At 51.8% G+C, this 25,769-nt stretch overlaps 1 protein-coding gene across 1 annotated transcript in view; it reads right to left on the minus strand.

Annotated features, from left to right (window-relative positions):
* Positions 1–1,044: 1,044 nt before the first annotated feature.
* TNR (tenascin R) overlaps positions 1,045–25,769 on the minus strand; it is a gene marked incomplete at its 3' end in the record, with an annotated part of 73,894 nt that continues 49,169 nt past the window's right edge. Inside the window, exons 12-22 of the mRNA XM_079760536.1 lie at positions 24,813–24,932; positions 23,834–23,980; positions 21,341–21,460; positions 18,449–18,592; positions 17,654–17,784; positions 16,675–16,807; positions 7,941–8,092; positions 6,612–6,708; positions 3,334–3,495; positions 1,730–1,893; positions 1,045–1,164 (exon numbers count right to left, since the gene is read on the minus strand). Of these exons, the coding sequence (XP_079616662.1) occupies positions 1,045–1,164; positions 1,730–1,893; positions 3,334–3,495; positions 6,612–6,708; positions 7,941–8,092; positions 16,675–16,807; positions 17,654–17,784; positions 18,449–18,592; positions 21,341–21,460; positions 23,834–23,980; positions 24,813–24,932 (1,490 nt within the window). The remainder of the gene's footprint in view (positions 1,165–1,729; positions 1,894–3,333; positions 3,496–6,611; positions 6,709–7,940; positions 8,093–16,674; positions 16,808–17,653; positions 17,785–18,448; positions 18,593–21,340; positions 21,461–23,833; positions 23,981–24,812; positions 24,933–25,769) is intronic.

Genomic DNA, 25,769 nt, shown 5'->3' on the forward strand with positions numbered 1-25,769 from the left:
TGGAGAAGCCTTCTCAGGAGCTCACCTCATTAAGGAGGCCATTCCTGTCTCCGTGGGACCAAAAAAGGAGGAAAAAAACAAGAACAAGACCCCCAAACTCCACGTCTTCCAGGGGTTACCAGTTAGGAGAGTGCCTGGCTGGTCATATAATTACTTCCTCTGACTCTTACTAAGCCTCCCACATGAAGGAGAGCCTGGCTAAGGATAGCAATCCGTTTGCAACTCAGGAAAAACTGATCGTGACACCGAGGGCCAGAAATGAAGACCTGTGTTCCCCATGGGACCTCGAAGCTCAGTGACAGGGGCCCTGAATTCTCCTCCTCCTTCCTTTCCTCCAGGCTGGACCCCAAAGCGCTAAAACCCGCCACCCTCTCCCTGTGCCCCTCCCACAGGGACACAGCCACGGGCGCCGAACCCCTTGGGGACTATCATCGGCAGCAGTGGCGGGGCTTGTGGGGCCTCAGGGCAGGGGGCAGGCACAGGCTCCGTGGGGGCTGGAAGGGAGGTCACAGGGCCACTCGGCGGAAGGGTCAGAAGGTGAGACCCTCTGGCCTGTGAACGAGGCTTGGGCTGGCGGGTGGGCAAGGTCGAGCTGCCTCTCAGGGGCGTTGTCCGCAAGACTCTCTGTGGAGGCTCCTTCCGTGGGAGGCAGTGACAGGGACACATGCTGGGAAGTGGGGGGCGTCTCTGAGGGAGGGCCAGGGGCGAAGGCACGTGTCCGTCACCATAGCAACCTGACTCCACCACTGGCCTTTGATTTGGTCTTTTAAGGAAACATCTCCCTTCTCCTCCTGGCGGGGGGGGGGGGGGGGGGGGGGGGAAGGGGCCGGCTGAGGTGGCTGGGGAGGAGGGAGAAGGGACTAGGGTCAGGCCCGAGGGCAGCAGAAACCATAAGCAGCTAATTCCCAACCGATTCCTGCCACCCCTGCTTCCTTCAGACGCTCAGGACATGTTGCAATGCGCAGAGCTGTGACCCCCGCCCCTTGCTTGGTGTTATAAAATACAAACAAATGACAAAGGTCATGGCCGGCGGCCGCCCACGGCTCAGAAGTGCGAGGACCGCCGCTTCCTCCCCGCCGGGGGCCGGTGGTTGTAGGGGCGCGTCTTCATTTCCACGAAGGGGATGGAGAACTCGTGGCCTTTCCAGTGGTACCAGTTGATGCCCTGGGAGGGAGAAAGACGAGCTTGTCAGGTCCCCAAAGCACAGCCTCTCCCAGCCTTCTCCTTTGGGCGTGCTGTGGCCGGGCCGCTCCGTGGCCGGCTCTGTGTTTGGCCTTCAGGGTTTGTGTGCAAAACCCCCGCAGCACAGAAGCCTTTTGGAGGGTCACCGAGTGCCTGCTCACTCCTGGTGGGAGGCCAGGTGGTTTCCGCCGGCGGGGACCCACCCTGGGTTTGCCGGGACCACGGGGTTCCCTGGCTGCTGGCTTTCAGGGCTAATGCTGGGCACGTCCCAGCGGGTCACCCGTCACCCCCGCTCAGCCCACGGGCATGTGGTCTCTAATGGGGACAGAGGCCGGGTAATGCCGTGTTCCTCATTCTCTGTTCCTGGAACACTTCGAAGGGCTGCTTCCTTCTTCCACTGCTTCTACCCTGTCCTGCCCCCGGCGTCTGCATTACCTGCCTCCTCATGATACTCCTTCCCTGAGACTGAGTGAGACCCGCCTGTGCAAGGAACTCATGCGCCAAGGGACCCACCGCCCCCTCACCCCGCCGGCTGACCTCCACCCACCTGGCTGTGCCTGGACTCCCCGTACTTCCCGTTGAGGTTGGTTCGGTGGCAGTTCTTATACCACCACGCCCCCTTGTAGGACAGGGCGCAGTTGGTAACGGCGATGTCGTTGTCTCTGTCCTTGGTGGAGAAAGGGCGCCCCTGGTGATAGCTGAGGGAGTCCCCTGCGGAAAAGGAACACGCGTGAGGCCGTTCAGTTCGTCCCTCCTTTGTCAGGATTTTCTGGACGTTTGACCTGCTCCCAACCAACCTGGCCTCCACTTATGGGACCTTCCACGGAGCCCCCCTTTTCCTTCCACCTGTTGGTCAGTCCGGCTGAACTGAACCTCCTCCCCTCCCCCGGGGCCAGCTGCTTCCACGCTGCTCTCTCCAGCTCATCTCCTTCCCCGACCTGCTCAGAGCTCTGTCCACTCGGCACCCCGACCTCTGTGTGTTTCCTCCAGGCCCGCACGGGACACAGACAGGCACGACTCCCTTTGTCTCGGGGGGGGGGGGGCAGTGCTGAGCCTGGTAACACGGGACAGTCTGGGTCACCGCCGGGCAGCCTCCTTATCTGAGAATGATTCCGTCTGATACTGTGTTTACTAGAGTGCATTTCAATGGCTATTTTATGCCCGAAGCGTGGTAAACTGGACCTTCCGTGGGGCACCCAGGCAGGGCTCGTGGCCACGGGGAATGGTCTGAAATTTGCAGCGTAACAAAGGAAAGTGGGCCTTCTCTTTGGAGTAACTACCTGGCTGGAGGAGAAATAATTGGACAGAGGCCGGAACTGGAAGGGCAACACCTCGGTGGTCCTCCCAGTGCCAAGAGCATGAAAATGCTGCTAAAATTATACACTAGCATTTAGCCCTAAACTCAGAGTTAATGCAGGACCAATCACTCCCTGTACCAAACAATAGAACATTTGGCAAAAACAGGCTTTATGTAGTAGACCCCAGGGAACAGGCAGGCTGCGCCTCAGGACCGGCCCAGCGTTAGGTTCTGATAAAACTATTAAGGCAACGGGTATTCTTCTGAGTGTAAATGTCACAGGCGTCTACACAGACAACCTGGCGATGTACGTGGTTCTTGCGGATGAATGAGCGGAAATGTGGGCACATCAAGGGCTGTGGCTTGCTTCCTGATGGCTGTGATGACGACTTATGTGTGTGTGTGTGGGGGGGGAGGGGGGCGCATCTCAGGACATGCAGGATCTGGTTTAGTTTCCTAGCTCAGCGGTGGTTTCCTCGTGTCACCTTGGGGGAGGTTTCTGCCCAGACAGCACAGGGTTCTGGTCTCTCTGGAGAAGAGCCCACATTGAATAGTCGAGATAAGAAGACTCGTCCTTGACCCTCCCATAGACTTGGGTGTTTCAACCTAAAGCACGTCCCTGCACGGAACTGCATGATCCTGGCTGCTCTGTGAAGCAGGGCAGGGATCCTATGACCATGCTCCAGACGAGGAAACGGAAGTCCCGGGAAACCGATCTCAGGTCGCTGAGTGGTGAGGGGCAGCCTGGGCCGGGCCAGTGATTTGCAGCCCGTGCCCAGCTCACTGGCCGGCAGGGAATCCCCGGGCAGCTCAGGCCTGGAGCGAGGGGCCTGGTCTGCTCGGGGCCCAGGTACCTGCAGTGCCGTTGAAGCCGCCTACGCGGAGCTTGTACAGGCTCCTGCTGTCCTCGACCGAGAACTTGTCGTAGTGGGCGAAGGCGGCCTCCTGGCCGTCGCGCATGTCCACGCGCAGCTCGTAGCGGCCCTGGGACGTGATCCTGTGTATGTTGTCCAGCCCTGCGGAGATGAGCAGAGGATGCAGGAGCCTGGCCCCGGCGACGTGGGGAATGGGAGAGGAAATGGGACTGTGGCCTCTAAGATATGTCCCGGGGAAGAGGAGGGGTATCCGGGACTCCGACCCTCAGACAGATGGTCTGTTGTCAGACAGACCCTCCTGGACTCCAAATCGGCCCCTGCGGAGGGCCAGCCAGGTCTGCGGAGGCGCTCCCAGCCCAGGTCAGCTCGGGGCTAGTGTCTGAGGAGCCCTGAGCCTCAGCACCCCGGCCCCGCCGCCTCCCTCCAACCTGGTGGGTGATGGTGGCAGGAGCAGCGCAGGGGCCTGAGTGATGGGGGCAAGAGACAGCAACAGTGGTCACAGGAGTTGAGGGTGGACCCCGGGCCCAGGATGTCCCGACATACACCTCCCAGCAGCCTGCGGTGGGGTCTACCATTCATTCCACGCCCCCCCTCTCCCAGCCACCACATAACTCACAGGCGCCTCCCTCTTGGATAATCACCTGAACGGGAGTCACTGTGCCCAGAAGCTGCACTCTCCACCCCCACGCCACAGGGCGACCTCCATCAGGGCCTGATGTGGGGGTGGCCCTCCCACCCCAACCCTGAGGAGCAGTTTATGCTCAGAGCTTCCCTGAGGATCAGACTGAAGCTAGTCCCCAACCAAGACCACACGTTTGCACTTTCCCCTGCTTTATCCTGCTTACCCTGCTCCCCCTCTCCTGAGAGCACCCCCAGATATACCCCTCGAATAAGAATCCCTGTCTCAGACTCTGCTGCTAGGGAACCTGACTTAGCACATAAACCAGGGGTCACAGTGTCACCCCAACCTGAGTGCTGCTGCCATACGGCACCTCCCCGGGCCAGGCCTCGTGCAGGAGCCCTCACTGGCTCCCTGTTGCCCACATCGTTAAGTCCAGATGTCGCCTCCCCACTTTAGATACTATGGCCTTCATCCAACCCACCCAGCCCCTTTCTCCTCCCCCTGCCTGCGCCTCTCCTCTGGTTTCTTCCCTGCCCCGCTGGCCACATCAGAGGGATCCCTCTTCCCTCTCCTCTGGTCCCCTTCCCTCCTGTGTCCCATGCACCCCTCACTGCCTCCCCGTGAGGCTGGAACAGTGGTCACAGGCTGCTGGGAGATGGGAGGGTGTCAGGATATCTCCCCACCCCAAGCCCCCGCCGTGTCTCAGGATCTGTGGCCTCCTTGCCAGGAGCTCACAGGTTAGTACGGCGTTTCCCGGTGTGGGATGACATCTCTGATGAGGACAAATATCTGGGGCCTTAGGGCTACAGAACCTTGAACATCAGGGAGGGAGGTATTTCCAAATCCTAGCCTTTTCCTAACAGATTAAGGAGCAGCCTTAAGCCTGATGCTAACCTTAACTCGCATCTCGGTTTGGTGCTAGTACTTTTGTGGTTTAACACCCAGCACCTCTAAGCTCACTGTTAGCAGCAGCAGCAGCATAGCATGCCGGGAGGCCGGTTTAACGGCCATTTATGACGTGCGTGTGGCTTTCCTGCATGGATTTCTGAGGCTCCCTTTTAGGGCTGCACCTAACCAGCTCTCCACTTGGGGCGATGCTTCCACGTTTCTTTCCCCAAACAACAGATTTATGAACTAAACAGTGATCTGGAGAAAATGTAAGTGCATGTAGCTCAGGTGTTTCACAGGTGGGACGAAGGTCGTGGGGGCGGGGCACGGGTTCGGGGCACGGAGCCCCGCCTGCGGTGGGGGCACTGGCTCCGGGCACTGCTGTCTCCCAAGCAGTTTGCAAACTGTAGAGGGCCGGGTGTTTCCTAGTCATTGACTTCTCTCTCAATATTCTTACATGACTTTTACCGTACGTGTTTATTGCCTACGTCAGCAAACACAGAGACACTAATAGACACTCCATAAATTCTTACCCCTGACTGATAGCTACGCTTTACCTGCTATCCCCAGGCACTGCAATAGGCAGCGGGGTTAAGAGATGACTGTGATGTGGTCCCAGCCCCACAAGTTGACGCAGTATAGTCAAGGGGGACCAGGAAACGGACACTGATTTGAGACAGGAAATTGGCCACAAAGAAGGGAGGGGCCAATTCTCCCGCAGGAAAGGGTGAGACCGATGGGAAGGACGGGCTCTCTGGTCTGTGATGGACGTGAAGGACACCACGGTGTGTGAGAGGGACCGGCGCTCCTAGCAGAGGGAACATCAGTGACTCCGAATGTTCGCAGTTGGTGTGGGTGGGGCCGTGTGGAGGGGACAGGTGCTCAGGGGTGGGCGCAGGCTCCAAGGCAGAGGAGAGCGACCCGGCCAGGAGCTCAGGTGCTTGGCTGTCACCTGGCGGCGAGGCGGAGCCCTGGAGACGGTTTGCACAGGGGGTTGGCCGCTGTGCAGGTTTTGGGTGTGAGGAAGATCACCCCAGTGGCCGTGTGGACGCTGAGTGGTCCTGGAGGCAGGAAGGCCAGTGAGGGGGAAAGCGAGTGAGGCCCGGATGAGACAGTGACCGGGAGGTGTAGGAGGCCGCCAGTTGGGAACATGCTCATCTCCTCTCCCCGCCTCCCTGTACCCATGGCAGGACACCGCACCCAGAGGGAGAGGCAGGCCACCAGGATGTCCCGCCGTCTGCCTGGGCCAGGTGTGTGCTTCCCTTCTCACACCTGCTCAGTTCTCAGTCTTCACCTCCGCTCCTGTCAGACCTCGGGGACACTGACGGTCACCTCTATGCCATTCTCACTTCCCTCCCTCACGGTCAGGTAGGGAGTAACATCCCCCCACAGAACCGAGCGTGGTGCCTGCCTCGTTCTTGTGAGGTGACCCGCCGCCCCGTGGCCCTCATGCCCCCTCGCACACCAGGCCGATCCACGCTTTGTAGTTGCTTCCTGTCAAGACCCATCAGCATAAGAGACTATTAATGAGGATGGGAAGAGACGGGGCAGAGAGGAAAACACCACAATGAGATAAAAACAGATCAATAGAGCAGCCAAACAGAGCCAGAGGAACTGAAAGCAATTCACGAGCTGTCAACTTCTCAACAGACACGGGGGTGCCGATAACCCCAGATGGGCCCAGAAGGGAGAGTGCTGGACCCAGAGCCAGAGCAGCTCTCCGAGGGAAAGCAGAGCGGGCCGTTACCCAGCCAAAACTCGTCCTCCAGGTTCCCGAAGCCAGCGCGGTACTCCGCCCACTTCCGGAAAAAGTCGGTCTGGCCATTCTGCCGCCTCTGGAACACCTGGGAAGAGAGGGGGGGAAGCTCGCCGGAGGAAAGTGGCTGCGAGCGAGTTTTCTATCTGCGAGGACAAGCTCGGACGAGGAGCACTGCGGGGCAGGGCTGGCCTTTGCGCGGCCGGCCGTTCCCTGGAAGAACACAGCGCCTTCTCTCCAAGTGCAGAGGCCCTGGTGGAGAGGCCGGCTGTGATGTGGACACTAATTTGCACCCTGCAATGTACAAAGGACTCGGGGACACAGAGAGCCCCCAAACGGGGGGAGTTGGTGGCTCTCAGATCCGTCCTTTGCACCAGGGAGTGCAGCAGAGAGAGAGAGCATTTCTCACTGAAAGCACAGGCCCAACTTCACATCAGCAGTAACTGTCGTCATCCCATCGCAGGCAAGGCAATTGCATATCATTCACTTTGCGAGCTGTTTAAGTGCTCATTTCATCTAACCTCCAATACATCAGCCTCGGCTTCAATTTCCAATTATGCTTTACGAAGGAGGCACAAATATGTCAGAAAGAGAAAAGGAAATGTCTCCCAAGTGTAGCTATTATGAGCACAGTCCCCATTTCACTCCATTTAAATACTCCTTGCCATGCGCACCCACCCAGCTAGCGCGGGCTGCCGCGGGCCGGGCTGCGGGAACCCTCCCATTTGCAATGGGGCTGCATGAGGGGCAGGGACGTTAGTGAGGCCACCCTTCCCTTCTCTCTGTCCTGAACTACCAGACGTGGAGGAGGGCAGGCACAGGAAATGGTGTCTCTTTTCCTAATCATTGTGCTCCCTGAGGCTGGGACAGCTCTGGAGACGAACCGGGGAGGCCAAGGAAGGATGGGGACACGGTGGCCTTGGTAACCGGAGGTGGCTGTCCATGCATCTGTCCCTCATATGCCGTTGTCCTACAGAAAGGTCCTAATGGGCTCCCCACAGAGGCTCACCTCCGCGACTCCTCTTACAGCCCCAGACCCCAGCGGGCAGGACCCGGGCCTGCACTGCCATTGCAGAAGGAACCCCTCCCTGGGCCAGGCCACTGCAGCCTCCATATGCGGTTCCTCTCTCGGCCTGGCCAAGCCTATGACGGGGCTGCTGAGAAAGGGCCCCGAGGACAGTGACGAGCCCCCAAGAGGGACAGGAGGGGGGTAGCTGAAGGGACGGGCAGAGGATGTGAGGGGTGGGTCCGTGGGTGCTGTGCCCAGTGGACGAGGACACCGGGCTGTCTGCACACGCGGGGAGCAGCGTGCGTACTTACAATCCAGCCACCCCCGTCCGTGGTCATGTCGCAGTACACCTGGAGCTTCTGGCCGGGCTCTCCGTGGAGGAAGATGGTGTAGACCCCACTCAGAGTGTCGCCATTCATCAGGTGCTGGGCACAGTCTTGAGGGTGAGGGAACACCCGGCCCCCTGCACAGGAAAAGAGGCGACCTCCAGAAAGCATCCTTCCTCCCTCTCTGCGCGAGCCCCTTGAATCCGAGAAGGGTTCAGAGAGTCCGTGGGACCTCATCAAGAGCTGTGGGACACCCACTCTGGCCTCGCCCAGTGTGGGAACCATGCCTCGCCCTGCATCTCGCTTAATGGATGGAGCAATCAGACAGTAGACCAGAGAGCTGGGCTTACGGTCTGGCTCCTGCACTTATCTGTTGTTTACCTTAAGCAAATGGCCTGACTTCTCTGGGTATCAGTTTTCTCATCAGTGAAATGGGGATAATAAAAATACCCCTCCCCGCAAAGGTGAAGATGTGAGTGGTTACTAAGGCGATGGTTACAGGTGCACGGGCCACAGGCATCCCTGGAGGGCCTCCTGTCACAGGATGAGAGGCATCTAAGCCAGCAGTCGCCAACCTTTCGGACCTCAGGGAGCACCAGTGGTCTGCAGACCACGGGTTGGCGGCCGCTGATAAACAAAGCCTTCCGCCATCCTCACAGCAGACACTCAGGATCGCCCAGATTAGCAAAAGATGGCATCTATTCCTCGTGCAGAATCATCTCCCCATTGGACTCGACCCAGTGGCTGTGCTCTCCAGTTCAGTGTAAGCTTACAGAGGCGGCAGGGGAACACCCTGCCTCTCCTCTTTCAGAGAGAGCAGCCCAATTTGTAGAACAATATCTAATTAGCTGAAAGAGAAGCTTAAATCATGTGTCTTGAAGAGCTTAGCTTTAGGGCACATTTTAGTGCTTAGTAGGCAAGCTGAGGAGGAGAGACCAGCGGAGGGCTCTCTGGACCGCAGGAGCTGAGAGAGCACGGGGCCCGGGAAACATAAGGTGCGGTAGAGGTGATCCTGCAGCCTTGAACTGTGCAGCAGTCATGAAGGTGCTGGGTAAGGACCTCATGGGCCAGTCACCACAGTGCCCCCTAGTGGCAGTGCTTGTGCACTGCAGGGTGTGACCCCAGGCCACTTGGAAAGCCTGCTGGAGGGTCAGAGCAAGTGACAGCCTAATACCACACAAGGAAGGAGACATAGAGCCTTGTTGAAGGCCCAAGTCATCTGAGACACCTGTCACGGATCATCAGAGAAGCATCCTGCATTGGGGAGAGGTTGTGGGGGTTCCATAGACTTTACACCAAGCCCCAGCACAGGCTGCCTTTCACTCTGCCACACACCGGGCAAGGGTGGCTCCCTTCGCCGGCGGTTTGGAACAAAGGCGCCACCTACTTCAGGGAATGACAGCGGATTTCTACAGAACTTGTGCTTTGCCAAGTGAGTTTTCATTTCCACTTAGTTCTTGCAAGAAACTTGAGAGGAAGGCAGATCATTGTGAATCAAAAAACTTATTTCACAGAGGAGACTGCACTTGGATAGATCGCATGACTTCCCCCCCGTCACCGGAACTCGGGTTTCCAACCTTTGTCAGGTGCTCTGTGCTCTCTGCTAACCGGACTAGAACACAAGACCGGTTACGGGACCCACCTCCACCCGCGGGCAAAGGATGAATTAATGTCTGTATCTATCTCGTGAACACACAAAGCCCCGAAGGCTACAGTGACCTAGAAAAGGCCCCATGTTCAAATGAGCTGCTTTACCCGCACCGGAAACCCATGTCCTGACTAGCTGCAGGAATGCTCTTCGCTCTCTCTCATCGGCAGCTTGTCCTGGGGCTCATGAGTGCTCCCCATCCCACCTGTGCCTGGAAGTGGGAGACAGCTGCCAGTGAGCTCCTCCCTGCTCCCTGTTGCTGTGGGAACCCCGCGATTGTTTCCCAGCTTCCAGGCCTTCTCCACCTGGTCCCGGGAGCAGCCAGCCTTCTCTCACGGCCTGGATTTCTCACTTTGAAAGATCAGCACAGGATGTTTTTGGTCTTCAGTGCACTCCTATATTGTGCTCTAACAGCCCCTTCTCCTGAATCAACTCAGCTTCCTAAAGGAGCCAGAACCCCACATTTCTACCCAGTACCCAACACGTGTGTCCCCAGTCATCTTCTCCCAAATCTCAAAATGACAGCCTCCTACCAGCAAGCATATAAAACTAAACCAGACTTCAGAATAAGTGAGTAATCTTATGCAGGCTACTTCACATTGACCACATAGATTATTTAATACTTACTAGTATGTTATGGATACTTTTAAAAGGCTCAAACATACTAGTTGCTTTAAAGGTAGATCTACCAAAAACTAAGGTAATAAACTGAGATGACTTGCTCTGGAGAAGAGACATTTTGAAATATCAGAAGGACTGTCATATAAAAGAATTCATTTTTTTTTTAAGTGAAAAAATGGGAATACAGTCAACTTGGGATGAAATGTGATCTCAGTGGTGTCACAAGTGGGATGAAGGGCCTTGATTCAAGTTCAGATTCCTGTCTGCTGACTTAGGGTGTCAGGGGGGTAAGGGGGAGCTCCCTAGTGGATCCTGTTTTACCAGAGCTCATCAGAGGCAGGTGCCCAGCAGGTTGGGAACCCCACTCTTCCTCTGTACATTCTCTTCTCTGAGAGGCCAAGAAGTGGAATTGGTCACCTGGACTGTGTCCCCAGTGGTCGGCTTTCTCTGCCTCAATCCATATAGCTGCCTGGATAGACTCAGAGTCTCTCTCTCCTGATTTCCTTTTCTCCATTTCCTTCCCTCTCTCTTTCCCATAGGTGTGTCTTGAGTAGACAGGTCCCAAGATTTAGATGGGGGGTGGGGATGGGGAAGAAGAAAGAAGTCTATTTGTCCTTGAGTTTAAGCCTTGGTTCCAGTTGTTACCATTAGGTGCGCTTTGGGGTTACTGGACTTCGGCTTAGCTAATAATGAAGACCACACTGATTACTGTTCCGCTGCGTTCATTGCGTGTGTGCTGATTTGGACATTTTTAGGGAATTGTTGGGACAGATTTCATGCATCCCAGACACTCTCGATGTCCTGCCATCTACTATCAGCAGAAACACACCTTTAACGTCACAGATCATCAGTAATTTTTCTCAAGGCAGACATTTCAGGACCCAGAGCAGCACGGGAGGCTTCCTTCCTTCCCTTCGGTGCAGTAGCTGGGCCCGCCTGACAGAGAGGCTTTGTCTGTCTTTAAGGCACAGGCTGTGTTGATTGCCAAGTTAAGAGGAACGCAATGCCAAGTGATCGGGACACTGAAATGGCTCATAGTTAAGTGTTTCTAGATGTAATTGTGAGATCGATAGGACAGGCACTTACCGGAAGAATTGCTCAGAAATTGGTTTGTGTTGGGCATCGGAAGGCTGACTGCGAGTGGAGTGAGGTGAGCTACGTGATGCGCAGAGCAATCAGACAGCTCCAGCAGCTGGGAGTAAAGGAAGAGACCTTTCCGGTCCCTGCCCCGTCCCTTCTGTGTGGGGGTTCCTGGATCCAGTCTCTAAAATGGTCTGAGTTAGTGGCTTTGGAGAGTGTCTGTCCACTGCCTGTCCTTACGGCCTTAGCATCAGGACCAAAGCGAGATGTCGGCGTTTCTCTCTGAGGACAGACGCAGCAGAGCAGGGTGTGCGGCTCCACAGCAGCGCAGGGACCGCGTATGGCCACCGGAACTTACGAGGAGGTGTCTTTTCCCCAGAAGTGAGTTTGTGGTTGGCAGGTTTGTGGGAAGAGCAAAGTTACCTGGTCAGCCCATACAGGCCATCAAACCTACCACCTTAGCCACCTTGAGAGCATCTTCTAACTCATTTACCTGTTTATCCTTTTATGCATTTGTTCAAAAAAACATATAGGAAGCGTCTGTTGGGTTCTGATTACCGGGCTAAGAGATGGAAATATAAAAGAGAAAAATATATAGTCCCATCTTTCAGGTTGCTCACACTCTGGTGGGAGAAACATAAAAACATAATCCCAAATTCTATGTGCTTTGGAAAGAGATAAACACAGGGAGCCATCAAAACTGGGGAGTGAGCATGCCATGAAGCCCGGGGCTGGTGATGCTAAGGTGAGCGGTAGGACCTGGGACAGGGTAGGGGATTACCAGGTGCTAATCAGAAAGGGCTTCTTAGTTTAGGAACTGATTGATATAGAAGTAAGCCACAAATTGGTGGGGAATGTGTTTCCGGCCAATGAAAGTGCAAAGCCTATTTTGGGAAACTGTAGGGTCAGCCAGGAGACAGAGCAAGGGCGGGTTGGATGGGTGAGGGAGAGCCTTGGGGAGGAAAATGGGGACTGGATTATGCCACTTAAAGAGCTAAAGCTTCTCCTGAAGGCAATAGGCTGAAGAGTCCAGCAATGGACCCAAAGCTCAAGTTTTTAGAAAGCTTGTTCTCATTGTGAGTGAGATGGGGGTGAGACTGGAGGTAAGACTCATTTAGGAGGTAGTAGTAGCGGGAATCGAAGAGGAGAGGTGGCAACAGACTTTGAGGAGGTGATGGGAACGGAGAATCAACTGAGTCATGGCCAGCTTGGATGTCTTCCTTGTACACAGAGTTGCTGAGGAAGGTCCTCAAGCTTTGCAGACCACCCGCTTTCTACCCATCAGGCTTCTAAGCCTTTCCTTTGAAGACCAACTAAAGGCACCCTAACAGTAGAGAAACGTTCTGACATAATCTGCCTTACTATTCCTGGGACTCACTTATATCAGGAGACCCACTTCCATGGCAGATTAGTTGATCATAGACTGGCAGCTGCCAGACTTGTCTCTGTGTTCTTGCTTCAGCATGGCAAGGGGAGGGTTGGGTCATGGTAATGCCATCTCCCTGGTCTCTTCCTGTCCCTACTTGCATCCATTCTCCATATCTGAACCAGAGTGACATTTCCATCGTATAAATGTGATCTCTGTCTCTCACGTGCCAACAACCTCCCAATGATTTCTTCAACGGGATGGCTTCTTGCAATTAGAATACAACCCCAGGTCCTCACCATGACCCACAAGGACCTGCCTGGTACTCCTTTCCCTTTACCACTGGCTTTCTGTTAAGCTTCGGAACATACCAAACTCATTCCTCCCGCTGGGTGTAGTCATCGCTCTTCCCTCAGCCCGAATGCTCCGCCTTGTCGATTCACTCTCATCTTTCATGTCCTGGCTCAAATGGCCTGACATCCTAGCTGAGGGCAGGGGCTGGGGCTGGGGGAAGGAAGTGGCAAGTGACCATCAGGAAAGCCTTTCTAGTATAGGAGCCGTCCTGGAAATTAGCTCTCCACATCGGTCCCTAGTCCATTACTCTGTTTATTTTTTATGGTCTCACCACTACTTGAAATTACCCCATTTCCTCCTTTTGTCTGTTCCCCACTGCCTCATGCCCTTGGAGTGTTTAGTATAGTGTGTAACCCACTGTGAAGGTTCATTCAATATCTGTTAAATGTAAGATACCATGTGGACACTATTTTCCTTCCTATGATTATGAAAAGGGAAATAGAAATTAGATTTTCTGAGAACATTTGGGACAGCATGGCTAAAAATGGGCCCGATCAAATTCTGTATATAGTGACATTCAAGGCCCTTATGGCAGGTGGCGTTACTGCGTGACAAAACTCACTGCTCTCCCTATAGAAGGACCACACATCCCTGTCCAGTAGAGTAGTACAGACAACTCTATCTAAATAAATTCAGTGACATGGACCAATTCCTTGAAAATCATCACCTACTGAGAGTCACCCAGGATGAAACAGACAACCTCAGGGGTACTATTAACTGATAACTGCGGATTTGCATGGCCCACCATCTGCTGTCCCAGGACCCAGGGTTGGCCAATCTTCATTAATTTTCACAACTTCCCGAAAGGAAGCTTGTATTAGAATAGACTCTGAGAGTTTCCCTAAAAAGCCCCAGAGATCAGCTCAGCCTGGATGTAGGATCCCAGGGACTGGAGCAAAGGCAATAAAGAAAACTTCTCATTCCCCATCTCTGGGAACCTCCACAAATGATTGTCTCCGCTTAACCTCAGGTTAAGACAGCCTATTTTATAGTGTTCACTGCCTGTGAGGACAGCTTCAGCGAGCGCCTTGTTTGCCGCTTATAGGATTAAAAGAGACAATGAGATCTGCTTCTCAGGAGATCACATCGCCTAGTCTCTGTTGCTCTGCGGGGAGTCTTTGTTTTCTCATTTATATTCGTGTCTCCAAAAGACAAGTAGACCTTGGATGAAATTTCAGGCGACAGTAAATTATAAATAATGCATCCATATTTTTCTCTTCTGTTCTACTTCTATTAAATTCTCCTTGGAGTTTTGTGCAAACACCAGGGACAAGAGGACAGGAAGCTATTAACGTGATTGTTAGAATGAGATGGGCTTATGTTCTAAGACAGGCATGCAACCAGGGAAGATATCTTGGTCAAAGGAGGCTTTGCAGAAGCCAATCTTTTCTCTATTTTTATTTTATTATTTTAACACCTCAACTCTTTTCCAGCCCACTAAGGAGTCATCTGTTTGAAATGAGTCTTTTCTTGGCCCACCAAGGACAAGATGTGGGTTTGTCAGTGGATGCAGACCACTTAGGGACCCAAGTTTAAGCTCTTTCATTCCATAAAACAAGACATAAAAAGTGTTTAGAATAATCGGCTGAGACCAGCGTCCTAAGAATAGGGTGATGCTAAGTGGAAAGCTCAGGTACTGTCAATGAAGTCAGAATGGATGCTGGTCACTAGACTGAAATTAGCCTCTGAATCCATCAGCCCTGGTTGCTATCATAGAGGAAGCTCTGGGGTTCCTCAGCAGGAGCAATTCATGGGGCTCAGACTGGCAGCGCTCCAGTCTTCCCAGTAAGCGCAATGCCCTGATCTTTGTTTCTCCTTCTCCTCCTCCTCTTTTCCCCTTCTCCTCCCCCTCCTTCGTTAGAAATAGGAGCCCACATATAGAGCCTACGGGGTGCACTATGTGACTTCCAGTGTGTGGGGGAGTAAGTGAGGGTTCTGATAGGTGGCGTGGCAAGGCAGTGAGGACGCATTAATAGTGACATTCAAATGACCGTGCAGGTTTACCGTAATTTATTCAGGGAACTTTGCATTTGGGGGCGCTGTTTATGTTTCTGTCATCTGTGTCCTTTTTACGGGAAAGAAATTCTTAATTCAGTGAGAAGTTCCAATCCAGGGCCTTTGGATGGCAGCTTGGAAAAGAGGAGCTTGGAGGACCCTTTAACCTGTCAATGAGCAGGGAAGGCTTGAGCAAGACAGACCTTGGTTCTGAGACCTGCCTTGAAGGGGCCCAAGGGAGTATAGTTGACTTCAGCCCCACAAAAGAGATGAGGTGTCTTCCAGTTTCTAGTTGGTGAGGACACATTTTGGATTCATGTCTTGGTTGTGAAACCAAGGTTTATTTTTATTTTTTAATCAAAAGTTTTTCTGATTAATATGTTCATTGTAGGCACATTGTAAGATTGAAAAGTATAAAAAAGGAAAAAGAGGACTCATTCACAACTCACTATCCTAAAGAGCCACTGGTGACAGTTGGTGTGTTGGATCTAGTGTCCTGCTTTGTCGTTTAGAGCAAGTCTGGTAGGGGAGGCCCCTGGGTGGGGATGGAGGACTTTCCATCACCTCTCTGGGGTTAGGGAGTGGGCTCTGGGGCCTGGGCAGGAATCCGTCACCCTGGTGCTCCGAGATGGCAGGCAGACATGCGCCCAGGGATAAGGAGCAGGTTTACACTTGCCCCATACAGGGGCACAGCCACACCCCAGAATGTGGGGCAGGGAGAGAATTCAAAGTTCAGACTGGGTGGTCCCATGTTACAGACAGTAGAGAGAGGCACTGTGGGAAGTAGCAGAAAGGATTGGTAACAGCACAGACGCCAGAGCCAGAACAACTGGGGTCGAATCCCAGCTGTCCTACGGAAGAGCTGTGGGCTCTTGGGGGTGTTACCTCCTCTCTCTGTGGCCCCATTTCCTCATCTGTCGATAGAACACACCTCACAGGCTGTCCTGAGAATTACATTAGATCACACATGTAATGCAGTTAGAACGGTGCCTGTCACACAGTCGCTTGCACACATTAGAACACTCCTATCCTTTAAGGACATTTTCAAGTATCATCTGCTGATGCTTGGATGGAGAAGGCAGGAGGACCAGCTGAATTTAGGAGGAGACCTTGGTTCAAGTTCAGACCCAGCTGCTTACTAGCATGGACGTCACCTGTTGTCCATGCACCTGTGAAATGGGGCCGAGAAGGCCCTCCTCCCCAGTTGTTGTAAGGACTACGTTGTGACCATAAGAATGCAAAGTGCTTTGTGTGTGGAGAAGAATAACAGGTTTAATAGTGAGGGTTCACTACCACTTCCTTTATGGGCGGGTCTCTGATTACAGGTGGCAGGCGAAGGGGGAAGAACAAACTCTGCTGGAAAAACACCTACGCAAAATCTGAACAGGAACCTGATGACTTTACTCAGTGCATTTAGTTGGTCCAGGTGGACCGGGGAGATGCACTGTGGTCCCTCTGGTTGCGTTGATAGTGAGAGGTTTCCTGGCAGGGATCAGGGGGGAAAGGCAGGAATGGAGGCAATAATTACTGTCCTTCACGGGAGGAGGCAACTGAGTTTCTTGGATGGCCTCCTGCTTGGCCCAGTCCCCTCGGCAGAGGCCGCCTGGGGTCACACAGGGGAGAAGAAGGCAGGAAAGTGGCAGCCGGTCGCTCACCTGTGGTGAAGGCGGTGGAGGTGAGGCTGCTCCTCTCGGCGTCCTGGGCCGCCTGCAGGAGCACCGTGTAGTCTGTGCTCTCGGACAGGCCCTCCAACCGGATCCACGTGTCCTCTGCGTCCACGATCAGCTCCTGCAGAATGAGCCGGAGGAAGGGCGATGGGAGGGAGGGACCGGCTCGCCACGAGGGGTGTGGGGAAGGGAAGTCCGGATCCCATGGCCAGCTAGGTCAGTATTGCAGTGGCCACTGTCATCCTCTCCACCCCACAATAAGCAGGAAACAGAGCCAATAAGCAGAGAGGACAGCTCCTGCCTCCCAGGGGCATGCTGGGGTAAATGGAGGCACCTGGATGGTTGAATCGGTGCTTTTCGGATTGCACTGGGCCGCCTCTTGGACTGAGGAACCCTAGGGACTCCCTGCTCCACATGCAACAGACAAGCGCTGCTCAATGTGTTCTGCATGTTCAAGCTTCCCGATAGGATTTTACTCTAAAAGAGCCCTCCACTGCTAACCACATCTGACAGCCTGCGCTTTAGCTGGATTGTTTCAATCGATGACATTGTCATCTCTTTGCAGTAGGCTATGTAGCCTTTCTAGTGCTGATCAGGAGGCATAAGAGGCTGCTGAGTTTGGCATCAGCTCGTGTGTGCTCGGCCCTGCTAGTGAAAGGTCCTTCCAGTTCCACGTACTGATAGCGGCCTGGAAGTTTCCAGCGCGCTGCGCTTCATCATGTTGGAAGCACCCGCACAGCCCAGCGGAGTTGCAGAGGCAGACACCCCCACCTTCTAGGGAAGAAGCAGGCATTCAGAGAGGGTTAGTGTTTTGCCTTTGTACAGAGCCAGGACTAGCGCCCAGATCTCTGACTTGCAGACTGCGGCTCCCTCCTCAGCAGCAGGCTGTGCGTCCGTCAGGGAAAACCCAGTTTGCTCCTGTGGACTGCCGGATAGAAATGGTCCTTCCCCCTCAGTCGATGCTCACCTTGCGGCTTCCGTCGGTGGATTTGTAGGTCAGGACGTACTTCTCGACCTCGGCTCTGGGCGGCTGCCAGGAGATCCGGGCACTCTGTCTGGTGACCTCGCTGGCGGTCAGGTTTGCAGGAGGGTCCAGCACTGCAAAGAGAAGAAAATGCCGGGAGCGCCTGCCCATTTGATTCTGGCACATGGATCTGTTTGCCCACCTGTGTGGTCTCTGGGCTGCTCACATGCTGACCCCAGTTCTCGCTTGGACGGGAGCAGGAAGGGCCGGCCAGTCACAAGGTGATCCTCTAGGGTCATAAGCATTCTGACAGCGATTCCCCACTCCCCTCACCCAGGCCTCTGGGCCCGGGGGGACATCTTCCAATCTGACCCTCTGTCTGAATTCATGACCTTGCTGCACCTGCATGTCTGCGGTTTACTCTTGAACTTACAAAACTCTCAGATCCATACCTTTGTCTACTGTTCCCCTGGCCACGACTATATCCAGCAACTCTCTCCCCAACATCAAGCCCTTTAATGTCCTGCAGACTCTCTGGCCAGATGCATTTCCAGGACTGGCCCCTCTGGGCCTGGTTTTACTGCTGTCACCAGACCCAAGTCAGAGCAGAAAGTAGACGTGTGTCTGCTGACTCCGCTGACTTTCACTGGCATTTGGGCTGCAGTCAACTAAAGTAAGGACAGCTCATTCCTGCTTTAAAAGCTGTAGACTAATCCAGCCCACCACACGGAGACTGAGCATCCTCAGCACCCACAGGAGCCTCCGGGACGCTGGCCATGTGGCTGACCATGCACTTACGTGTGGAGAAGTTGGTGCTGATGGTGCCACTGGTGAGAGGCCCACTGGTAGCGTGCATGCTGATGGTGTAGTGGGTGCGAGGGAGCAGGTCGGTGAGCTGGAACTCCTCACTGTCTCCATCAACCAGGATGGTCTCTCCAGCAACTGAAACCAGATGGACATGGACAGGGATTGAATAAAGAAAGACTTCCCAAGTCTAAAGGCATTTCGCCAGGATTCCATATTGGAGAATTTTTTTGGGGGAAAAAATCATTCAGAGGTTATTTAGTTTGACATTTTATTCCATATAAGCATCCCCTCTGATGTTGTTTTACATCTTAACTGAGAAAAATATTCCTTATTTGGAAGCTGAATTGTCTCTTTTTTTAACTGCTACTCAGGACTCTGGAGTTACAAAGAATAAGCCGAACTCTTTGTCTACATGATCCCATCTTCCCCGCCCTCATTACTTGAATGACAATTCTAAAACTGCCACAGTGCTGGCTTCCTTTTTCTAGACAGGTAACAGTTTACCAGTGTTCCTGCTAAAATGCAAAACTCAGGAGAGAAATGATTGAGCTGTACTAACGAATAGGATCAATGTTAGCTTTTATTTGTGCCAATTCTGTGAATCCATTAGGTTTTGAGACAGTCTCGTAAGGTTGTCACAAGCAAAGAGTATTACTAATCAAAGACCTTATTTATAAAGCCTCCAACACAGCCTTGGGTAGTGGATTTTGTGCATTGATTTCTATTGCCGTTTGCCTTGTTGCGTGAGTTTTGGACCACTGTTTCAGTTCATTAAAATATATTTGAGTTTGGATTCTACCCATCACAGTTTTGTTTTATATGCAAATTTGGTAAGCATACCTTCTCTGTATCCATTCAAGCTGTTGATAAAACTGTTCATTAGACAGGGCCAGGCCCCCTCCTGTGCCTTTAGAATACTCCTGAGTCATTCAGCATCGAACCAAGTTCACTAGGCACTTGTTCACACTAAATAAGTGGGACCTGAGGTGGCAAGTTTCCCGTGGTCTAAAGGCATGCAAACAAGTTAAAATCTAAACGAACTCTTTAGAAGAGCATACAAATGCAACACCTGCCATCGGTCAGTGTCCCAGCCACACAAACTGGCAGCTCAGACTCTCTGTGGTCTCTCCTATCTCCGCCAATGCACAGGCTGCTCTTGTTCTTAGAGTTCCCTCTTTCCTCCTATTCTCTTTCTTTATCTAAGATCTGCCTCCCTTCTTCCCCTCAACACCGGGATCCCAGTCAGTGGCCATGGATGTGGCCCAAGGTGTTTTGTGCTTGCCTGTGTTGTGACACTGTCTGCACCATCACTAGGTGTGGGTTCTGTGAATCTGTGTGTTTTATCTCTGAATCCTTATAGCCTAGTAGGGGGATGGCACATGGAATGGCTCAAAAGGATTTGTTGAATGAAAGAATGCTAACTGTTGCGATGGAGTTGTACTTTTGTACCTGTGAGTCGGTGCATCTGACTCTCTTAAGGGAATAACGGAAGCTTTGACAAAGGAATGGTGGTGAAGGATGGGTTTACTGGGCAGACAAATGGGGAGAGAATTTCCTGGTGGAGGAAGCAGCATGTACAAATGCACGGTGGCTTAAGGAGGCATGGGAGGACTTGAAATGGACTGTGAGTGTGTGCAGAGGGGTTAAGATGTAGCCACAGGAAAGCTGTTCATTCTCTGAGGAGGGGCATTCAATCAGCTACAGTTTTACGCAACTCCGTATATGACCCATCGTGTATTGTCCATCTAAGCGATAAGTGGGTTTTTCTAATGCCTTGCTGAAGGTTCTAGAAGATTTGTCAATAAAAAAACAAGGACATAACGTAGTTTTGGAAAAACTTATTCTTAGGGAACCTGTGTTGGTATGGAAGTTATCATCAATTATTTTTCCCTTTTGTTTAATAGTCTGTTTTGGTTTCTACTTTCCCAAGTTTTGACAATCAGTTTACCAGTATTTCTTTGTAGCTTATAGACTTGGCTTTCTCATAATTTTCTTAAAACTTATTTATTTTTACTTGCATTTATTGGAGTGACATTGGTTAATAAAATAATATAGGTTTCAAGTGTACAACTCTGTAACACGTCATCTGTATATTGGCATCATGCATTCACCACCCAAAGTCAAGTCTTCTGTGACCATTTATCTCTCCTTTACACTCTTCTTTCTCTCCCCACACCCCTTTCCCTCTGGCAATCATCATACTGTTGTCTGTGTCTGTTCTTTTTTAATTTCTCTTAATTTTGAAAATTAAGACATCTGCCTGACTTCTGATATCTTTGTTCTCTGGATTCCTGAAGATAACCCACAATAATTCTGTGACCTCATGTGTAATATAGGCAGGGAAATAATTTCTGTAGGCCTAGAGACCTGGACTACTCAACACTATTTTGGTTTGGGCTTCACTATTCAAATAGCATAAGGTGAACAAGCATGGTGAAGAGACACTGAAACTCCGATTTTGGGCTGCTCGTGGGTAGAGAAGACCAAAGCAACCAAAGAGTTTATTAGTTCTTGGTCCTTTGTCACTGTTATGTATTATCTGCTCTGAGCACGGTCCTATAACTAGTGTTTTTCTTGCTCTTTAAATATCTAGAAAAGTCTGCTTTCTTGCTCATAGCATTTTGGGGCAAGTCTTAGCTAAATTCTGAGTTTATCTTCCTAATGCGATTTCTCCAATTTTGTATTTGCCCTTGTTTATGTGCCCTTCTTGCGCCTTTCAGATCCCACTCTCTCAATTCCCATAGTTGATCGAGTTTGGGGACATTTTGGGGGCAGGAAAATCTCTAATTTGTCCCTCAGATTGACAATATGCCTTTTTTAACTTTCATACTATATTCTGCCCCAATGCCCACCTGTCTGAGGTGCAGACCTGCAGACACCCACCTGCAAAGCGTGTGAGGACAATGACGTAGCTCTCCACTTCGCCCACAGGCGCCTTCCACTGCAGCAGGGCTCCCGTTGGAGTGATGTTGGTAGCAATCAGATCCACAGGGTGGTCCATGGCTGCAACAGAACAGAACAGCAGGGAAAGTAGGAGCAACTACAGGCTGGTCCCATGAATGGTCCCCTGTAGTTCCACCCACAGGGTCTCCCATACTGTCACCCACAATGCACCTCTGCTGCTGTGCCTTACAAAACAGTGACGTTGAGTGGAGACCATGCTCCTTTCTCCCTTCCTGGTTAATTCTATCAGCCCCTTCCTCTTCTCCCCATCTTCCTTTCTCCCAAGTACCCAATTCTCCCCAGATCTTCCTGTGAAATAATTAATTGACTTATGTGCAGAGTGCTTGTCAGGTGCTGTGGGGGTCCCAAGGTATGGCTGTGTGTCTTAGGCGTTTCAAGCTAGCTGGCAAAACTGAGAACATACAGAAATTGTTCTACCTCTTTAGTGAAGGGGAGAATATGCTTCTCAGGCTATTTGCACTTTCATAGATGTAAGGGTTTGGCGTGTGAAGTGATCCCTGTCCAGTGAGGTGGGAGGTCCAAGGAGGCAGAGTATCTCCAGCTCCTAAACTTGGTAGGGTCTCAATAAACACTGTGCAGTGACTGAGTGGGAGTGAGGTTACCTCTGAAGTCCTGACTACGGTATTCTTGCTTTTCTACTCACAAGACTCACTCTGTACTCGGTCCTGCTATCCTTTTTGTGACAGAGTGACAAGGAGATTCTTCCAAGAGTGCCTGTCGGGGGAACCAGGTCTGCTGTTATAGGACCACGCTCCTATTCTAACTTGTTCATACTCTACGTCTCCCTTCCCCAAACTTGGGATATATTTTAGAAATGAATGTTATTACAATACTAGTAGTTTAGGTATCAGCTCAAACTTAATGTCATGTAATTTACTTTTGAGGACCATGATGTCCTGTTCTCTAATCGAAGGTTTTTATTGCTCGCCTATGTCCCTCGTTTCAAAGCAATAGCAAGAAATTTTTATAATTTTAACATCTGAATTGTATCCCTAATCTGGGCCTTCAGTGACTTCTTCAAATGGAACTTTATGCGAATAAAAGAAGAGTCTTATGGCACTGATCAGTTTGATCTCTCTGAGCTAAAGCCCGAGACCCTGAAGGAATACTCACTTCCAAAACTTGTAAAATCATAGACCTTGTGTTAAAACAACAAATGACAACAAAATAAGACATTTCTGTGAGCAATCTTGGTATTGGAAGTTTGCAAAATAGTGCTGCCTGAACTTGAAGGAGGGTGGTTTGGGTTGGTGCACTGTTGAGAAATACTTGCTGAGGAATGAGTTTTTTACTAAAGTTTCTGCTCTCTTTTATGTTGGGGGTTGGAGACCCTTGAAATCCATTTAGTTGTCCTCAGTGAGAAGGAGCCTGCTTTCTGTATCATGAATTTCTAAGACTTTCAGGAAGGTGTGAAGGGGCTTCTATTGACCCATTGGGTATCACTTCGGGTCAATATTTCTTGATATTTTATTGGCGATAAAGGCATATTGTCACAGATTATTTAGTGGAAGGGGTAAGACTGAACCCGAAACATGGCTGGGTTTTCTGCAGTCACAGGCCTGGAAGGAGACCAGGGGAGATTAGGATATTCTGGGATGTCTTTAGAAGAATGATTTTGAGTTTCTGAAGGGATGTTACTTTGGCCATGGCCTTAGAGGTGCTGTTCCTGTACTTGTTCGGGTATCTATAGGAGCAGTGAGGAACTCAAGTTACATTCCCTCGCTCAGAAAATACCGTTCTCTGAGGGAAACCCAGGTATGTCCCTAAGGATGCTTTCCCATGGGCTGGGGGAACGAAAGCTTAACTGGGGGGGTCAGGTTATCTGGGCTTAGGGACAGAAAGCTTCGGCTGTCCCCACTGGTGACTTCTACAGCAAGTCTGTCCTATCTGCAAGGTGGGCTGGCTGAGGGGCAGAGGAGGCCACCACCTTCCTCCTCCATCCTGGAGCAGAAAGCAAGAGCCACGTCAGCTCCTTGGTGGTTGTGGCCATATTTGATGAGGGGTTCCATGACCCCACGGGTTGTTACTGGAATAACAACCCCTTCCTTCTCTGAGGTGCAATTTTCTTGAGTTGTTTAAAAAATTAGATGACATGATTCAAACTCTGTTCTGAAATTCACTTCCATTGTGGCTCTTTGAAAGGTCACATTTCAAATAGAAAGTTCCTGACCTAGACCTGCACGACCCCCAGGGGGTCAGGTGGAGAGAGGACTCTCAGGGGAGAGAGAAGTTGCAAATTGCTGTGTGTGACACAGAAGTCAGAGGGGCACCCAGGAATGGAACCTCTGAATCAGCCAGAACACCTTCACGCTTTGCCTCTCCTGTTTGCTGCAGGTCCTCAGGCAGGTTGTGACTTGGCCCACACCAGGGAGACAGGCCTACCTGTGTGCACAGGAGTGCAGACACACCTACCTGTGTGCATGAGAGTGCAGACACGCTCACTCTCCTCCCTGCCCCGCACGCTGTTAAGGCTGATTTCGTATTCGGTAGCTGGGTACAACTTGGTGATGGTGAATTCTGTCACAGTGTTGGGCACCACTGAGCTGTCCAGCCGCCCCACTAGGGAAGAGCAGAAATCACTTATCAACACAGTTCACAGTACAGTCTACATAGGAGCTCCCAGCAGCACTTGGTCAGGAAGCACTGATGGGTGCAAGGCTCAGCACTCAGTGGGACACAAGGTTCATGGACTGGGAATGTTGGAGCTTAGAGACCCTGCATGCTGGCTCCACCCCCTCACTTTATAGGCTCCTCGGAGCAAAGGAAAAAGAACTATTTATTAGGAGGTTTTCTAGCACGCTGGTCTTTGTAAAGGCAGTATAGAGGGACTGGCCGCAAAGGGTGGTTCCTGCAGACCTGGAACACAACCCCATCCCCTCCTGGGAAGTGAGTCTGTCCTCCGCCAAGGCCACGTGCACCAGTAAGAACTGGCAGGATACAAGCAAGGTCTGGGCCAACTTCCTCTGACTCATAGCTTGGCCAGAGTAGCAGAAATAGGGCCACTGTCACTGTGGTTCCCTACGAGCCCCCATCTGGTTCTGCTGGGTCTTCACGCGTCCCCCAGGCCTCTAGTCTTAGACTCAGAGCTCTCGGGAGTGCACCTGACCCGGCTCCTGGCAGATTCTCTCAGGGCTCTTTGTGCCTCACTGCACTGCCCGGGGGGTAGGGAGCAGTTGCTCTGCTGGTGAAGGGCCTGCTTTCTGGATGAATGCAATCCCGCCTTTTAGGAAAGGAACTGGTGAGTGCAGGGTCCGGGGCTGCTCCTCACCCACCCACTCTCGTTCTGATGCCACAGAGAGGACAATGCAAGCCGGGTGACAGCCTCTGGGACATGCTACTTTTCCCAGAACCAAATCCCATTTGTCTCTGAGAAATGGAATGGCTTTATTACCTTGGGTTGGCCGATACGATACTCGGTAGTAATCAAAAGATGCGACAGGAGGGCTCCAGGAGACCACAACTGAGTCCTTGGTCACATTGCTAATTGTGATATCTTTGGGGGGATCAATTCCTACAAGGAAGCCAGTGGTTGTGGGAAAGAGACAGAAAGCACAGTGTGAAAAAGGAGTTCCTCTCCCTGGTTTTATGTGGACCAAGAGCTAATGGTGTCCCACACCGTACTGAGTGCTGGGCACCCTTAACACCATGGTCAGGCTGAAGTCTCACCTGCAGCCTCCTGGGCGTGGCCCAAGTCACATTCGTGGAGGGTGTTTTAATAACATAAAGTCAAGCTGGCAAGGTCTGTGCCTGTGCGGCAACTATTACCTACTTGAAGGCCAACTGGGAAGCTTCCTTTAAATTTGTATGCTTTGTTTTAAACTAGAAGTAACATGGCTATTTTCTCTTGGGCAAACCCAGCTCTGTCAGTCTCTATCCCTTATTTTTTTTAGCAGCCAATTTTGATTCAATTTGGAAAAAAATGCCTATTGACTGGAGAGGGATTTCAGAGAAAATCTACTTTCCTAAACTCTATTTCATTTTTATTGTGCACTTCAATGTTTTAACTGCTAGATGGAAACCAGGTGTGTTGAATCCACTTGTCCAGTTGTGAGCTCTTGTCAGCATGTAGCAAACTACCCAACACACAGGTCCTCACCCATGTTCACACTCATATTTGAGAATGATGAGATGAGAATGATCCAATCCATCTCAGAGTGCCCGTGTTTTCCAAACAACACGCAAATCAACCCCATTCTCTGAGTACCAGGGCCCTACATGTTTGAATGCGAGTCCCATCTGATTCTGAAGAAGCATCATTTGCATCAATGAGCAGTTAAGAGATGGCTCTCCAGAATAGAAACAGGCATCTCCTTACTGCAGAAGGTTTTCTTCTTGCAGACTAGCTCTC

The sequence above is a fragment of the Cnephaeus nilssonii genome (genome assembly GCF_951640355.1).
Source record: "Cnephaeus nilssonii genome assembly, chromosome: 21".
NCBI classification, from domain to species: domain Eukaryota; kingdom Metazoa; phylum Chordata; class Mammalia; order Chiroptera; family Vespertilionidae; genus Cnephaeus; species Cnephaeus nilssonii.